This window comes from Aotus nancymaae, unplaced genomic scaffold (assembly GCF_030222135.1).
Source record: "Aotus nancymaae isolate 86718 unplaced genomic scaffold, 86718_ANA_hifiasm-v0.15.2.pri h1tg000006l, whole genome shotgun sequence".
In the NCBI taxonomy this organism is placed as follows: Eukaryota; Metazoa; Chordata; class Mammalia; order Primates; family Aotidae; genus Aotus; species Aotus nancymaae.
In genome coordinates, this window is record NW_026988417.1 from 40,820,762 (window position 1) to 40,839,924 (window position 19,163).

The 19,163-nt window shown below is 35.0% G+C and overlaps 1 protein-coding gene across 2 annotated transcripts in view; it reads left to right on the forward strand.

Moving 5' to 3' along the window:
- SLC30A9 (solute carrier family 30 member 9) overlaps positions 1–19,163 on the forward strand; it is an 88,028-nt gene that overhangs the window by 48,081 nt on the left and 20,784 nt on the right. For both annotated transcript variants that reach the window (XM_064366684.1, XM_064366680.1), the window contains exons 9-12: positions 4,245–4,347; positions 14,030–14,085; positions 16,255–16,390; positions 18,505–18,544. In XM_064366684.1, coding sequence (XP_064222754.1) covers positions 4,245–4,347; positions 14,030–14,085; positions 16,255–16,390; positions 18,505–18,544 — 335 coding nt within the window. The remainder of the gene's footprint in view (positions 1–4,244; positions 4,348–14,029; positions 14,086–16,254; positions 16,391–18,504; positions 18,545–19,163) is intronic.

Here is a 19,163-nt window from a genome sequence, read left to right on the forward strand (position 1 = left end):
ATTTGTAGCATTAAATGCCCACAGGAGCAAGTGGGAAAGATCTAAACTCAACACCGTAACATCACAATTAAAAGAACTAGAGAAGCAAGAGCAAACAAATTCAAAAGCTAGCAGGAGACAGGAAATAACTAAGATCACTGCAGAACTGAAGGAGATAGAGACATGAGAAACCCTTCAAAAACATCAGTGAATCCAGGAGCTGGTCTTTTTGAAAAGATTAACAAAATAGATAGACTGCTAACCAGACTAATAAAGAAGAAAAGAATCAAATAGATACAATAAAAAATGATAAAGGGGATATCACCACTGATCCCACAGAAATACGAACTACCATCAGAGAATCTATAAACACCTCTACGCAAATCAACTAGAAAATCTAGAAGAAAAGGATAAATTCCTGGACATATACAATCTCCTAAGACTAAACCAGGAAGAAGTTGAATCCCTGAATAGACCAATAATAAGTTCTGAAATTGAGGCAGTAATTAATAGCCTGCCAACCAAAAAAAGCCCAGGACCAGACGGATTCAAAGCCAAATTCCACCAGAGGTAAACAAAGAGGAGCTGGTACCATTCCTTCTGAAACTATTCCAAACAATAGAAAAAGAGGAACTCCTCCCTAACTCATTTTTTGAGGCCAGCATCATCCTGATACCAAAACCTGGCAGAGACACAACAGAAAAAGAAAATTTCAGGCCAGTATCCCCGATGAACATCAATGCAAAATCCTCAACAAAATACTGGCAAACTGAATCCAGCATCACATCAAAAAGCTTATCTACCACAGTTAAGTCAGCTTCATCCCTGGGATGCGAGACTGGTTCAACATATGCAAGTCAGTAAACAGTCCATCACATAAACAGAACCAATGGCAAAATCCACATGATTATCTCAATAGATGCAGAAAAGGCCTTTGACAAAATTCAACACCCCCTCATGCTAAAAACTCTCAATAAACTAGATATTGATGGAACATATCTCATGTCATAAATAAGAGCTATTTATGACAAACACATAGCCAATATCATAATGAATGGGCAAAAGCTGGAAGTATTCCCTTTGAAAACTAGCACAAGACAAGGATGACCTCTCTCACCACTCCTATTCAATATACTATTGGAAGTTCTGGCCAGGGCAATCAGGCAAGAGAAAGTAATAAAGCGTATTCAAATAGGAAGTCAGGAAGTCAAATTATCTCTGCAGATGACATGATTGTATATTTAGAAAACTCCATTGCCTAATCCAAAAAATCTCCTTAAACTGATAAGCAACTTGAGCAAAGTCTCAGGATACAAAATCAATGTGTAAAAATCACAAACATTCCCATACACCAATAACGGACAGCCAAATCATGAGTGAACTCCTATTCACAATTGCTACAAAGAGAGTAAAATACCTAGTAATACAACTTACAAGGAATGTGAAGGACCTCTTAAAGGAGAACTACAAAGCACTGCTGAAGGAAGTAAGAGAGGGTACAAACAAATGGAAAACCATTCCATGCTCATGGATAGGAAGAATCAGTATTGTGAAAATGGCCATACTGCCCAAAGTAATTTATAGATTCAATGCTATCCCCATCAAGCTATCATTGACTTTCTTGACAGAATTAGAAAAAATTACTTTAAATTTCATACGGAACCAAAAAAGAGCCCCTATATCCAAGACAATCTTAAGCAAAAAGAATAAAGCTGGAGGCATCATACTACCTGACTTCAAACTATACTACAAGGTACGGTAACCAAAGCAGCATGGCAGTAGTCCCAAAACAGATCTATAAACCAATGGAACAGAACAGAGCCCTCAGAAATAATGCCACACATCTACAACCATGTGATCTTTGACAAACCTGACAAAAACAAGCAATGGGGAAAGGATTCCCTATTTAATAAATGCTGTTGGGAAAACTGGCTAGCCATATGCAGAAAACTGAAACTGGACCCTCTCCTTACACCTTATACAAAAATGAACTCAAGATGACTTAAATGTAAGATGTAAAACCATAAAAACCCTAGAAGAAAACCTGTCATTCAGGACATAGGCATGAGTGGTTCATGACTAAACCACCAAAAGCTATGGCAACAAAAGCCAAAATTGACAAATGGGATCTAATTAAGTTAAATTAAAGAACTACTGCACAGCAAAAGAAACTATCATCAGAGTAAACTGGCAACCTATAGAATGGGAGGAAATTTTGCAATCTATGCATCTGACAAAGGGCTAATATCCAGAATCTACAAGGAACTTAAACAAATCTACAAGAAAAAAACAACCCTGTCAAAAATTGGGCGAAGGATCTGAACAGACACTTCTCAAAAGAAGACTTTTATGTGGCCAACAAACATGTGAATAAAAGCTCATCATTACTGGTCATTAGAGAAATACAAATCAAGACCACAATGAGATACCATCTCATGCCAGTTAGAATGGCTGTCATTAAAAAGTCAGGAAATTAGACGCTGGAGAGGATGTGGAGAAATAAGAACACCTTTAAACTTTTTGGTGGGTAAATTAATTCGAGCATTGTGGAATACAGTTTGGTGATTCCTGAAGGATCTAGAAACAGAAATACCATTTGACCCCCCCCAAGCCCATTACTGGGTATATACCCAAAGGATTATAAATCATTCTACTATAAAGATGCATACATACGTATGTTTATTGTAGCACTATTCATAGTAGAAAAGAGTTGGAACCAACCCAAATGCCCATCAGTGATAGACTGGATAAAGAATATGTGGCACATATGCATCATGGAATACTGTGCAGCCATAAAAAGGATGAGTTCATATCCTTTGCGGGGACATGGATGAAGCTGGTGACCATCATTCTCAGCAAACTAACACAGGAACAGAAAACCAAACACTGCATGTTCTTACTCATAAGTGGGAGTAGAACAGTGAGAACACGTGGACACACAGGAAGTGGAACATCACACACTGGGGCCTGTTGAGGGGTGGGGGTCTTGGGGAAGGATAGCATTAGGAGAAATACCTAATGTAGATGATGTGTTGATGGATGCAGCAAGCCACCATGACACATGTATACCTATGTAACAAACCTGCACGTTCAGTACACGTACCCCAGAACTTAAAGTATAATTTAAAAATAAATTAAAAATTGTTTTAAAAAGGAAGAAAATAGTGTCAGATGCTCCCTTGAGGTTAAGAGAAATGCTAAAATGTTTCCAGAAACTTAGTAGTAAGGAATAGTAGGTGGTATTGATAAGATGAAAACTGTGACAGCAAGAATAGATGTGATGTTTTCAGTAAGTTATCTGAGGTGGAGGAGAGGGTTCAAGGGTAGCTAGAAGGGGATGTACAGTTCTTTCATTTATAAAATGGGGGTGTTAATATTTGTATAATAGAGTTGTAATATAACATGGTATTATGTCACTAGCATAACATCCAAGCTAAATCGTATTAGTCATTACTGTTGTTTTCTGAGCTGCTAGCTTCTTCAGAGTTAACAGTGTTTATTTTAGTATTTAGGGTCTTCTAGTATGACTCTGAGATTGCTTATTCTAGATTTAGCCTCACCTCTGCCATCTGCCTCCTTAAATAAACAGACTTCCACTGAAGTCTTGCCTTTGACACTGGCCCATTGGACCGTATCAGGTGAAGATCTGCTTTTATCTACCTGAAACACATAATTTTCTATTTAATTTAACTTGTCCAAATACAGAAGACCCTCTTTTTCTTGTGAGTTTTCAAAATGGACTTAAGTAATTTCCTTACACATAGCATGTCTCTTAATAGTACATAATTTGTATTTTGTCAAATTTGCACTCTTGTTACCTAAACAGAAAGATTTTTAAGGCTAGGGATTCTTTTAATACTTTTTTTTTTAAGAGGCAGGACCTTAACTCTGTTGCCTAGGCTGGAGTGCAGTGGCACCATCATAGCTCACTTCCGCCTCAAATTCCTGGCTCAGGTGATCTTTACACCTCAGCCTCCTGAGTAGCTGGGACTACAGGCATGTGCCACCACACCAGACTAAGTTTTTAAAATACTTTTGTAAGGGGTCTTGCTTTGTTGCCCAGCCTGGCCTTGAACTCCTGGCCTCAAGCAATCCTCCCACCTTAGCCTCCCAAAGTTTTGGGGTTATAGGTGTGAGCCACTGTGCTCAGCCTAATTTTACTTTCAACAGAATCTAGTATATAGGTATATCCAGGTGATTGAATATGCTTTTGGCTTAAGTTTTTATCCAATCCTATGCTAAATTGTTTTCTCTTTCTCTTCTAGCAATGGATTAAACTGCTTCTTCAAATTTCTTGCCTGGATTTATACCGGTTCAGCAAGTATGTTCTCAGAAGCTATACACTCATTATCTGATACTTGTAATCAGGTGAGGACTAAAGCTTTTTTAAAAATTAATTTTAAAGTAATAGTTTTAGGCTTTAATCTAGAAGTTGATCTATTTTAAAACTGACTGATTCCAGAAATTGGCTTGTGGAAGAAAATAAAAGTTTACTTTTCAGCAATGAAATGCATAGAAATATAATTACAGTATTTTTAAGCAGATTGTTACGCTTTAACAGTTTCTGACAATGGAATGTGAAGTATAAGATTGTCAGTCACCGAGCAGAAATCTGGTCTCTGAATATGAGTTCTCAATGACTGTAATAGTCAATGAATTTAAGCTTTTGGAATAAAGTTATAAAATCATATGTAATTGGTTAAAATGCTTTCACATTAGTAATTTAATTACTTTCCTTGGCTTTGCAAATGGAGAAAAATTTTTGTATTAATAAAATTAAAATACCTTTTAAACCCCCTTTGACCCAGATTGTGAAAACTAGAAACCCAATCCTTTTGTAAGAATATAATAAAATTTTCTATTGTGCATCATGTTACATTTTAAAGAGTGTGATGTATTAAGAGGATACCTTTTCAGTATTTACTTATTTTTAGTCCTGTTATGTAAAAACAGATTTGGGAGAACTTACAATGAAAGACACAGGTAAAATACAAATATTTAAGACAAGATTAAAAATAATATGAAGATAAGGAGCAAGGAGAGCAATATTAATTAAAAATTAAGCCTGAGAACTTGCCTTACTCGCTTTCAAATCAAATTGATTAAAACCCTTCATAAAAGTAAGGAAAGAAGGCAAACATTTGCCGTTAGTACTAAGTATTTACCTTTAACTTAATTTTTATACTCAATATATACTTAATAAATACCATCTCTGTAAAATTTTACCATTCAGCTGTGGCATGTGGTGGGAGGAGAGAGGGTAGAGAGATATATATGACTTATAATCTCTATTTTCTTGTAAGCTTATGGAGGAAAATTGAAATGCAGAAATATTTATACATATGGCAAGGAGATATGTATGATGTTATTAGTTTCAATATTAGTTTCTATTTCAAACATTGAAGACAATATTTAAGTGTTCATCCTTTATGCTATTCAGGCTTTTAAAAGAATGTGGTGATATCTGTGTACTGACCTGGAATAATAACCATGATAAATTGAGTAAAAAATCAAGTTGCAAAATATTATGTTTAGAACTTCTGCTTTCACCCTTGACAGACTAACAGGGATTGAATTTTAGTCTTTTGCCGCAAACAATTAAAAAACTAGACAGTATATTGGACAATAGCAGCATAAGACCATGATCCCTGAGAGAGAGGAAACAAATTGTTTGAAGTCTATAATTTGTCTGGCTTTTTCTTGAAGGCATATTTGGAATAGTGGAGCAGGTTGGGAAATAACAGTTTCATTGAGTTGAGAAGACAGAAATCAGTGTTCAGGGAGTCTGAGGTGGCTACAACCAGAGTTCCATAGAGGAAGGCCCTACAAAGACAAAAAGCTATAGAAGTCTACATAGGGATTTCCTTGAATTGAATGTTTGCTGAATGTTGAGTTACACATGTGTAAGATGTGAGCATGAGTCTGGGCAGAGAACCAGCAGGGAGCAGTAACTGACTAATTCCCAGCACTCACACAATGCTAGGATACATTTAAGTTCTGACCAGCTGAGGTAAGAGAGTTCTCATTGATTATCAAGGCCAATAGAAGTCTCACCTTAGGAGCAGAGCTAAATTATTCTTAACTTAAAGGCTGTTCTAGAACCCTCCCTAACAAATCTTCTTAAAAGTTCTAAAGGATCAAGCTGATCTTCAAATAATTTAATCACTTGCCAGAACAAAGCTTCACATTCTTTAATAAAGACAGCAAAATCCAAACACTCAGTATGACATTCACAGTGTTTAGCATCCAGTAAAAAGACTAATAGCCAGTATAAGAAGCAGGAAAATTTGACTCATAACCAGGAGAAAAACCAGTCAGAAGCAGACTTAACAGATGATAGAATTAGCAGACAAGGATTTTAAACAGCTATTTCAAGTACAGTTATGTACTGAAAGGAGAATCTGAGCATAGTGAGAAGAGAAATCAAAGGTATGAAACATAAACCTAATGAAACTTTTAGAGCGAAAAATATTTATCTGATGTGAAAATTTCACTGTATAGAATTAACAGCTGATTAGACACTTCATGGAAAACAGCGAACCTGAATATGTAACAATAGAAAACATTCATACTAAAGCCACAGACAAAAAAGATTGACAGAAATGAAGGAACAGTATCAAGGGTATTCTATCAAGCTTTTAGGGAAGAAACAATACTGAATACACAGACTTTCAGAAATAGAGAATGAAATGCTTTCTACTGCTCTAATGAGGCCGGTATAATCCTGATCCCAAAATTCTACAAAGCCATTACAAGAGGAAAAAAACCCTATAGACCAGTTATTTCTCATGAATACAGATGTAAATCTCCTTAAAATATAATCAGATTGAATTATATAAAAATATAAATATATATAAAAACAATATACATCATAATTAAGATTTCAGGAGTGTAAAGTTGGTTTAACAAAGTCAGTAAGTATAGAAAGTTAATATGAAGAAATTAATTGTATCTCTACTATCAGCAAATAAATGGAGAAGTAAATTTTAATAAATTCCACATACAGTTGTATCACAAAATATTAAATACTTAGAGATAAATCTAGCAAAGGACATACAAGACCTTAACGCTGAAAATCATAAAATGTTGCTGAGAGAAATTAGAGAAGACCTAAAGAAATGGAAAGATATAATAACCACATTCATAGATTGGATGTCATAATGATAATCTGTCAAATCTCCCTAAATTGATTTATAGATTTAATGCAATCCCAATCATAAAATGAACAGACTTTTCTATACAATTGACAAACTAAATAAATTCTAAAATTTATATGGACGTGCAAAGAACCTGGAATATTCAAAGCAATCTTGAAACAAGAAATTTGGAGAACTCTAAGGCATTATAAAGCTATAGAAATTAGAATAGTGAGGTACTGGCATAAGGATTGACAAGTCAGTGGAACAGAATAGAGGATCTAACAACAGAGCAACATTCACATGGCCCGTGACTTTTGGCAAAGGCATCAAAGTAATTGAGTGAAGAAGTGAAACTTTTTTAAAAAAATAATGTTGGAAAAATTGGATACATATGGAGAGAAAAAGTACCTTGATTCCTACTTCACACATTGTATACAAGTTTGAAATGTATCATAGCCCAAATGTAAAATTATGAAGATTCTAGAAGAAAACCTAGGAGAATATCTTTTAGATCCGGTAGGGAAACATTTCTTAAATAGGACACAGAAACAGTATCATAAAATAAGAAGATTTCCAAATTAAACTTCATCAAAATTTAAAACTTTTGCTCATTGAAAGATATCCTTAAGGAAATAAATAGGCATAGATTGGGAGAAAATATTCACAAAGCATTCTGACAAGGGACTGGTATCCAGGATAAACTTCCACGATTCAGTAATAAAATCAGAACAGTTTTTTCCCCTCCAGGATAAAGATTTGAACAGATACTTCACAAATAAAGATACATGAATGGTAGCCAGTGGACACCTGAAAAAGTGCTAATACTATTTATTATCAGGAAATGTATATTAGTGTCACAAAACGTCTCTATATATCCTCTATAATGGCTACAAGTAAAAACCCTGAAAGCCAAATGTTGGTGAAGATGTGTAGCAGCCATATCTCCCAGACATTGCTGGTGGAGTGTATTAATAAAATGGTACAACCACTCTGGAAAACATTTGGCAGTCTCTTATAAACATATGCTTATCCTGTAACCCAGCAATTCCACTTCTAAGTATTTACCCAAGGAAAATGGGAATGAATGATCCCAAAAGATCTGTAAGAATGTTGGCTGGGCGCAGTGACTCACGCCTGTAATCCCAGCACTTTAGGAGGCTGAGGTGGGCAGATTACCTGAGGTCAGGAGTTTGAGACCAGCCTGATCAACATGGCAAAACTCCGTCTCTTTTTAAAGTACAAAAATTAGTCTGGACACAGCGGTGCATGCCTGTAATTCCAGCACTTTGGGAGGCCGAGGTGGGCAGATCACAAGGTCAAGAGATCGAGATCATCCTGGCCAACAAGGTGAAACTCTGTCTCTACTAAAAATACAAGAATTAGCTGGATGTGGTGGTGCACACCTGTAGTCCCAGCTACTCGGAAGCCTGAGGCAGGAGAATAGCTTGAACCCAGGAGGTGAAAGTTTCAGTGAGCCGAGATCGCACCACTGCAGTCCAGCCTAGGTGACAAGAGTGGGACTCGGTCTCAGTAAAAAAAGAATGTTTATAGCAGCTTTACTTGTAATGGCTGAAAAAATTGGAATCAACCCAAATGTCTATCAGTAGTACAGCAGATAAACAAATTGTGGTATACTCATACAATGGGATATTATCTGGCAATAAAAGAGAATGAACTGCTTTTCTTACTGGCAATATAGATGTATCTCCAGCAAGGAACTTTAATTTTTTTTTTCACATTTTAGAGCATTTATTAGTTATACCTTATTTCTGATATAAATTCCTGGGAAAAGTTATCAGAAAAGAAGGACATCTGGGAAGATAAAACAATAGGTAGTCTATTTAGTTACACAACATGTTCACAGTTTTTATCTTCATCCTCAGAGATGGCATTATAAAATTCATCTTAATTTGCCCTCATTTTCCTTTAGGTACTTAGGGGCTATGTTATTCGAGGCATACAAACTTAAAGCAATTATATCTTCTCAGTGAATTGTACATTTTATTATTACATAGTGACAAAGCCTCCTTCCCCTATAATCCTTTTTGCCTAAAAATGTATTTTATTTGATATGAATATAGCTGTACAAGAATCAGTGACTTCTGGTAACTGCTTACCTAGTTCACTTTTAGCTATTCATTTACTTTCAACTTCTCTATGTATCTTTGTTTTGTGTCTCTTATAAACAACTTATAGATGGGTTTTGTTGTTTTTAATCCCAACTGAAAATATGTCTTTTGAATGGTAAGTTTGGTGTATTTAATTTTCTTGTAATTACTAACTTTTTTAGTTAATTACTATTATCTTGTCTTGAGCTCTCTGCTTAATTTTTTCTCTTTTCCTGCCTTCAGAATTCACAAAGTTTTTATATCCATATTTAAGTTATATAATTTGTTTCCATTCATTTAGAGATTACCCTTAATATTTTAAAAATTTTTCATTTTAATTCTTTCAATTTTTAGTGGGTATCTCAGTAAGGATGTAAGGTCAAATGTTGTATTTTTTAATCACTCATATTTTCTGAGTGCTATTATGCAACCAACTTGAATCCTTAACATTTTAATATTCATTATTAACAAAATCTAAAATCACATCTCCACTCTCTACCTAAACAACAGAAGAACTTTAAAACTCTGGCCACTCTGTCTCCTAATTTACATGTTAATTGTTTGTATTTTAGGTCAAACTTGGTCTTAACCCCCAAGTTGTTGTTGTTATTGTATACAGTTATTTTTAATTATTAATAGTTCAAAAAAATTCGAAAAATGATTGTTTCTGATGTGGGGAGGAACGAAGTACAGGGAGATTTTTGGGAGTGATGGAAGGGTTCTATATCTTCATAAGAATATATGTTACAAGGGTGTGTGTATCTGTTAATAACCAGCACTGTACATTCTGGGCTGGTACAGTGGCTCGTGCCTGTAATTCCAGCACTTTGGGAGACTGAGGTGGGTGGATCACTGCAGGACAGGAGTTCAAGACCCCAGCCTGGCCAATACGGTGAAACCCCATTCTACTAAAAATACAAAAACATTAGCCAAGCATAGTGGCACATGCCTGTAATCCTGGCTACTCAGGAGGCTGAGACAGGAGAATCACTTGAACCTGGGAGGCAGAGGTTGCAATGAGTCAAGATGGCACCACTGTTACTCCAGTGTGGGTGGCAGAATTAGACTCCATCTCAAAACAAAAACTGTACATTTCATTGTATGTGAGTTTTACCTCATAAAAATTCTCCATATGTGGAAATATGATTACTTAGTAGATATTTGATAATAGTAAAGATTTAGTATTGATTTTTAAAAGTCTGATAATAGTCTTGTGGCTGTATTTTCTAAAAAGTCTAGTTTTGTTTTGTTTTGTTTGTTTTTATTTTATTTTTTTATTGCATTTTAGGTTTTGGGGTACATGTGAAGAACATGCAATATTGTTGCATAGGTACACACATGGCAGTGTGATTTGCTGCCTTCCTCCCCATCACCTATATCTGGCATTTCTCCCCATGCTATCTCTCCCCAACTCCCCACCCCCTGCTGTCCCTCCCCTATTTCCCCCCAACAGACCCCAGTGTGTGATGCTCCCCTCCCTGTGTCCATGTGTTCTCATTGTTCAACATCCACCTATGAGTGAGAACATGCGGTGTTTGATTTTCTGTTCTTGTGTCAGTTTGCTGAGAATGATGGTTTCCAGGTTCATCCATGTCCCTACAAAGGACGCAAACTCATCGTTTTTGATGGCTGCATAATAATCCATGGTGTATATGTGCCACATTTTCCCTGTCCAATCTATCATCGATGGGCATTTGGGTTGGTTCCAGGTCTTTGCTATTGTAAATGGTGCTGCAATGAACATTCGTGTGCATGTGTCCTTATAGTAGAACAATTTATAATCCTTTGGATATATACCCAGTAATGGGATTGCTGGGTCAAATGGAATTTCTATTTCTAGGTCCTTGAGGAATCGCCACACTGTCTTTCACAATGGTTGAACTAATTTACACTCCCACCAACAGTGTAAAAGTGTTCCTGTTTCTCCACATCCTCTCCAGCATCTGTTGTCTCCAGATTTTTTAATGATCGCCATTCTAACTGGCATGAGATGGTATCTCAATGTAGTTTTGATTTGCATTTCTCTAATGACCAGTGATGATGAGCATTTTTTCATGTTTGTTGGCCTCATGTATGTCTTCTTTTGTAAAGTGTCTGTTCATATCCTTCACCCACTTTTGAATGGGCTTGTTTGTTTTTTTCTTGTAAATCTGTTTTAGTTCTTTGTAGATTCTGGATGTCAGCCCTTTGTCAGATGGGTAGACTGCAAAAATTTTTTCCCATTCTGTTGGTTGCCGATTCACTCTAATGACTGTTTCTTTTGCTGTGCAGAAGCTGTGGAGTTTGATTAGGTCCCATTTGTCTATTTTGGCTTTTGTTGCCAATGCTTTTGGTGTTTTGGTCATGAAGTCCTTGCCTATGCCTATGTTCTGAATGGTTTTGCCTAGATTTTCTTCTAGGGTTTTTATGGTGTTAGGTCTTATGTTTAAGTCTTTAATCCATCTGGAGTTAATTTTAGCATAAGGTTTCAGGAAGGGGTCCAGTTTCTGCTTTCTGCACATGGCTAGCCAGTTTTCCCAACACCATTTATTAAACAGGGAATCCTTTCCCCATTGCTTGTTTTTGTCAGGTTTGTCAAAGATTGGATGGTTGTAGATGTGTTGTGTTGCCTCCGAGGCCTCTGTTCTGTTCCATTGGTCTATATCTCTGTTTTGGTACCAGTACCATGCTGTTTTGATTACTGTAGCCTTGTAGTATAGTTTGATGTCTGGTAGTGTGATGCCTCCTGCTTTGTTCTTTTTGCTTAGAATTGACTTGGCTATGCAGGCTCTTTTGGTTCCATATGAAGTTTAAGGTGAAAAACCTAGTTTTTTAAGAGATCATCCAAAATATTTAAGGATGTAATGGTATGATGCTTGGAATTTACTTCAAAATATTCATGAGGTAATAGATATGGATGAAATGAAACATATTTGGTTACATATTTATAATTGTTAAAACTTAATGGTGGATGAATTGAATTTTTAAAAATGTTCTATCAGGAACGGTCACAGTGGCTTATGCCTGTAATCCCAGCACTTTGGGAGGCTAAGGTGGATGGATCACCTGAGGTCAGGAGTTCAAGACCAGCCTGACCAACATGGTGAAACCCCATCTCTACTAAAAATACAAAAATTAGCTGGGCATGGTGGCACATGCCTGTAATCCCAGCTACTCAGGAGGCTGAGGCAGGAGAATCACTTGGACCTGGGTGATGGAGGTTGCAGTGAGTCGAGATTGTGCCACTGCATTCCAGCCTGGTCAACAGAGTAAGACGCTGTCTCAAAGAAAAAAAAAAATGTTCTGTCAGGTTTTAAAAATTACTCTATCCATGTTGGAAAATTTCTATCTGCATGTTAGAAAATTTTCATAAAACAAAGTGCAAAAAAAGACATTTTGCACATTGTGGTCATATATTTATGTACATACAACCTCCTCTTTGAAATCTAGCACAAAAATGTTTACAAAGAAATGTTAAGAGCTGTATACAGGTATGTGTAAAGACAGTCTGAAATATACTCCAGACTCTTAAATAGTTCTCTCTCCTAGTGAGATATGGTCAACTATTTTAGTTTAAGTCACTGAAAAATCATCTATGTTTTAGGTTGTTTGCTCCCTTTTCCCATGGAATCTAGTGGTAAAAGCTTACAACATTCTGTGTATTTAGGGTAGGGTTTCCAATATTAAAACCTAAAAATATATTTGTATTAATTATTTTCAAGGTTGTTTAATCTCTATTTTATTAGAAAAAAATGTTTCTATTAAATGTAACCTATAGGGAAATCTCATCTATGAAGAAGTCATTATCTAGAAAGTTTACTTAGCTGATTATTTGGTACGATGCTGAATAAAGGAAAAACCTCAGATTAATCAAATAAAATTACATAGGGAATTCACTCAGAGGCTTTGTATTTTTATCAAATAGTTCTAATAAGGTAGTCTTATGATGGGATTTCTAGATTCACATCAAATTAGGATGGAAAGGACTTACTAGGGACAAACATACTACTATTGAGAGGTTCTAATGGATAACTCTTTAACAAAGGACAAAACCACATAAGTGGAAATGAAGACTACATAAGTGGAAATGAAAGAAACAAGGAAAAAATGATGAAAACAAGTGAGACAGAAGAAAGGGAGTAAGAAAGGAAGGAAAGAAAAGAATGTGATACATAATTCCTGTGCATGGTTTTGCAGTTTTACTAGAAATGTATGTGCTCATACACAATATATTGCTTAAAGTTTTCGCTATCTTTTATTTGTACAGCTATACAACTTATTCTTCCTATAAAAAGTCAAATATTACAGACTACTTTAATTCTCTCTCTCTTCAGAGATGGAAGCATAGTTACATGCATATTCTTTTTAACCTTTTCTATGCTTTATTTTATATGTGGTTTATAAAAACGACAAAGCATAAATTCTGTACTCTACATACTGTTCCTAACTTGCTTTTTCTCTTCTTCCGCTTAATGGTATGTCTAAGAGCTTTATCTGTGTCAGTATAGAAAACTCTACTCTAACCCTATTTTTTTTAACCTGTAGAAGTAATTTATGGTTTATCATTTATTTTGTCATTCTCAGTTGATGGATTTGTTTTAGGTTGCTTTCATATTTCTCATCTTTATAAACAATGGTGTTTTGAACCCCTTTGAGTTCATCTTTATTTTTCTAAGGTAAGTACTAGAAACCAGAATTGCTGGGCCATTGGACATGCATATGTTGAGTGTTTCTTTATCAGCTTGCACCCTCCACATTGGCTTTACCATATTATACTCTCCATCTTGCTAATGATTATTTACCTTTTTTTCTTCTTCTTCATAGGGTTTATTAGCATTGGGCATCAGTAAGTCTGTTCAAACACCAGATCCTTCTCATCCGTAAGGACATTGCCTTATTTTGTTTTTGTTTGTTTTGGCGACAAGTCATTGAAATAAAAAATTTCAGAAATCTCCTGCAATTTATATACCTGCAGTTTGTTAAAGATTTGGTCATTTCTTCCACTGTAGTATCTAAAATGCAGAACTCACCACTGTGTCAAAGTAAATTCAAGGTATAATTTGAAAATGGAGTTATTTTTATGCTTTGCAGCACAGCATGGAGATCTCATTTTCTTCATATTTGATAGTAAAGCACATATTTTTATCTTAGAGGTCTGTTTTATTTTGGTCCAAGGAAACATATATTCTAGATTTAGACTCATAGACTGCCCAATCTAAAATTTTGATAACTTCTATTACATTCACACTTATTTTAGTCCTGTTTGTGATTAACAAAATAGCATTTTGTTAATATTTCAGAATTATTTATTTGTAAAATGAGTATACTTTTTAGAATGTATTATTTTGAATCATAGCCATTATTTGATGCAGAGATTTTTTTTTCTATTACTTCTATTAACATAACCATCTAAAATTTTTGAATTCCACGTGCATCATTTTAAGACTAGCTTCAGTAATAGAATTTGATAAATCTTAAGGCCAAAAATATGCAGTTTTATTTCTGTAAAGGCATCTACCTCTGTTCTTTAGAAATGCCTTTCTTTAGTTGAAAGCAATACTACTGTTTTCCTGTAAATGATATACTTGAATGTTCTGTAACTGTCAGTAAGCTAATATAGAGAATAGTTCTCTAGTGTGTTAATTACACCTCATTACAGTGTTCTACCATCTTAAGAAAAATTTTTTTTCTTGGCCAGTTTTATATATGAAAGATTTTTAAAAAGAAGGTAAAATTTTTAAATTTTAGGTTGTGAAGATTTCTTCTCAAGGTATTTTTATAGTCTACTTTAGTGCTGCCCAACAGAATTTTCTGCAATTGTGGAAATATTCTCTATCTGTCCAGTATGGAAGTAGCTAACTACCTGTAGCTATTGAGCACTTGAAATGTGGGTAGTGCAACTCAAGAACTAAATTTTAAACTATATTTAATTTTAATTTATTTAAATTTAAATTGCCACATGTGGCTAGTGGCTCATCATATCAGACAGTTTAGGTCTGCATAATTAAAATTTTCAATAAGAATAGTTTCTTGAAATCACCTTAAGTATAAGTAATGCCATTTATTTTAGATATTAATTTACTTTAACTTGAATAAATATATATATTCTGTATTACTTTGGGGGGAAACTTTAGAAGAAAGTAAATTTTTCTGAGTGAGCTGTCACATTGTCACATCTCTAAACTGGGAATTCCCTGTGGCAGGATTACATCTTTCCAAAAAGGAATTCCAAGAGCAGTTTGATTAAGAATTCTTATTTAAATTTGTATTTCTCAGAAGAGTGCCACTAAGTTTGAGTTTGGAACTAAATTCTCCAGGAAATGTTTTTATTAATGAGTGATTTTTTTCCTCCTCTAGTATGTTATTAATATATTTTTGAACACCTTTAATACTAAGTATTGTGTCAGTTCTTAGAATAACACAAAATAATGTACATATTGATGAAGCATGCTTGAAAAATAATTGAGATTTTAACACCATGAAAACACCCAGAAAACTGAAGATCTTACTTCTAGTAATAGATGAAAGTTACTGTGTGCTAACCTGTTCAGAACTAGCAATAAATTATGTGTTGTAAACTTCTGTATCCAGCATCAAATTATAGATAATATAAATCATAGACTGGCTGCACAAAAAGATGAAAATATTCAATTAAAAGCTGCATTACAAGGAAATTTAAATGTTATCCTGTTCATTAAACATCTGAATGCATTTTTTAAAAGATTAATTTTACCAGAATTTGTGGTACATAACAGTAAAGTAGCTCTCTAAATCAAAATAGTCTATTTGGAAAAGAGATTAGAAAATACTTGAATTAAATGGTATTCACTTTATTTTTATGTGTTTTCAAAGATCTTACAGTTTTTTTCCACTTTACATATTGCTTTTCAAGCTTAGCACTTACATCTTAATATAAAATTATAACATCTTGATATACTGAGTCTTTTTCTTTTTCATTGACCTATTAAATTTAATATTAATATTAAGCTTATATTTTTAAAGGAAGCCATTCATATTTCTTGCAAACTATATTCTTTTCTATTTTTCAGGTACGGATTTTCGAATATGCGCTATATTTCTTCGCTAATTAGTGGTGTTGGTATTTTCATGATGGGTGCAGGACTATCTTGGTACCATGGAGTCATGGGATTGCTTCATCCTCAACCAATAGAATCCCTTCTATGGGTAATCCTCTTTTTTTCTCTCCAGTTTTGAAGTCTTATGACGTAGTGATTGTGTACAATAGAAGGCCTTTGTCATATTGGTGTTAAAGAATGACATACACCTTCTTGACTATGTAATATAGGATTATGTATCTGTAGTTTATTTTTTAGAATGTGACTGGACATAACCTCTAAATCCATAAGATTCAATGATGTTGAGCAAGATCTCTGGAGGTACCAATTATCAAACCCTGCCTCCTCGGTTAAAATCTTGGGCAGTTGCATTAATTTCTCCAGTTACTGTTGAGGAATAAGAAAACCCTCTGTTCACTTTTGGTTCTAAGAATAGTCTTATTTCAATAATTAAAATATCCAGTCCCATGTAATAGGAAGCTTGCACTGGGGGAACAGGAGGATGGCAGGATAATCACCCGTATGATCCCCTCTAGGGCTCTGCTTCTCTCTGTTATTCCCTAGGCAGTGTTGAAAGTTGGGATAGGGGATAAAATCATACTACTTTACTGACTACACTGTTATTTTGCATTGGTTTCCTCTGGCCTTTGTAGATGCTTAAAGCTGTCTTTTTTCCCCCCATGGGCACTTCTTGGAGATTACCCTGCTTGGCTGCTCTGGCTATGGCTGCCCAAATTGGTCACGTAGCCTACCCTCTCAGCTCTGCATCTCATGGTGTGGTTCCAGACAGTGCTGAAGTTGTCTTGCATTTGGAAAGAATGCCCTTTGAGCAGTTGATCTCCTTATAAAAGACTCCTAGGGACCTGTGTGTTAAAACAGACATCTGTAACACACTTTCCATGGGAGTGCAGGTTTTTTTTTTTTTTTTAAATTAAACCCAGTGATCTACTCACTGATAATAGCCAATATTAGTTAGTAGACTTGAATATGATATATTACTCAGGCATGCATCAGACAGTTTGCTGTGATACCCAATATACAGGCGGCACACATCAAGCTTACTGAACAATCTTAGTAGCTCAACAGCTTTCACCAAAGAAATCTTCACTTTTGGCTGCCTCAACCTCTTCTTCTTATATGGTCTAGAGGATGTGAAGTTAGCATGTAGTCTATGGGTAGAGGCCCCAGGCTTGGGCTACCTTCTGTGCAAGGCCTGAATAGATGGTATAACACCTTTTTTGGGATGTGGGGATATTTATACCTGTTTTCTTCTGTATTTTGGGTTGTAGTTGGAACTAGACAGAATCAGTCTGTCTGGTTCTTTAATATCCTGTTATATCATGCAAATCTACTTAATAACAAGCCAATTAAACTAAGCTTATTTGTTATTCTCTAGTTTCCTATAGTTTTGATTGACTAGTTTCTTACCATAATACATTTCATATAATTAAAACAAACAAATGTATTTCCTCCATTCTGAAAAGATTTAGCCACATTATGGGTACTTCATTGTCCTAGCATTCTTCTAATTTGTACAGCATCACTTTACAGAGGCAAAGCAGTCTCTGGAGTTAGAGATTAGGTAATCAGTTAAATTTTCAGTTGTGGATAAGTTTTAAAACTTGTAAACGCTCTTGTGTCTTTCATTAACGAAATGGATTTCCATTAGACTATGGCCCTGTTTAAAATAGTGTTGGACTGCGTTCAAAGTTTTCAAACATCTATTTTAGGAAAGCCCAGGGTTCTAAACATTGCTGAAAATTCTGTAGATGTTTGGTTCATATTTCATTAAAATAAAATTGTGTTGCTAGGTTAACTCTTTTTTTTTTTTTTTTTTAACCCAGGACTAAAGCTTTTCTTGCCATCTTTAATTCAAGAGTGTCCTGGGATTACAGGGAATGTGGTGTTACAAAAGAAAAAAAAAAATTGGTTACTGTTTAGAATTGCTTATCTTTCTGAATCAGGATTTTCTTAATATTAGACATCCAAGTAAAATCCAGAAATTACTTGAGTTTGGGTGTGGCTCTTCTGTATCTGGTGTCCACAACCCCTGATGTCAGATCATATCTCATTGTCCTCATCTGAGTTGTTTCCCATTAGTAACCTTATTGTCTGGCTTAGATTTGTGTTTATGTTTTTGTTTTAGACATTGCAGACTTTATATATGAACAATTGTGATTGCAAGTACTTAATGTATGCTTTATTTTAATATTTCTTTCCTAGGCCTATTGTATTTTAGCAGGATCATTATTATCTGAAGGAGGTATGTACTGTCACAAAGTATGTCTCTATTCTTAATTTAGTAATATATATTCACCTGTCCATTATTATAGTTTGCTAAGTTCTGTTGATTAAAGAAAAGTAAGTGTGGGAATAGGCATCTAAGCTTTCTCTACTTTCAGGGAGTAAAGTCTTTGTATAATGTACTGTAACGGATAGCTGTAGGGGTGTGTATAAGTATGCCCTGCCATGGGATGTCATCCTGGCCAGGGCTCATTTCTTCTTGTGTCCTGACCTGCTAGGATAGGCTCAAGTAGGCGATAATCATACAGATGCAGGACAATAACTGATGTGATATGAAAGCGCTCAGCAAGCCCACCATATTTGTTGTTGTCTTTGAACTCTGTGGTGTTAAGAGGTGTTCCTTACAATTTTCACTTTGCAAACATTATTCCTTGATAGAACCCACTACCGCTACTATTGCTGTTACTCACTGAGTCACTAAAATTTGGAAAATTATTTTACTTACTTAAAAGGGAAAGTATGTTTTATTTTTGAGTATCATAATGCTCAAAACATTTGAAATGGAGTATAAAAAAACATAACTAAACTGAACTTTTAAAAATCAGAGTTTAATAGTGTGAATCAGAAGAATCCTGGCT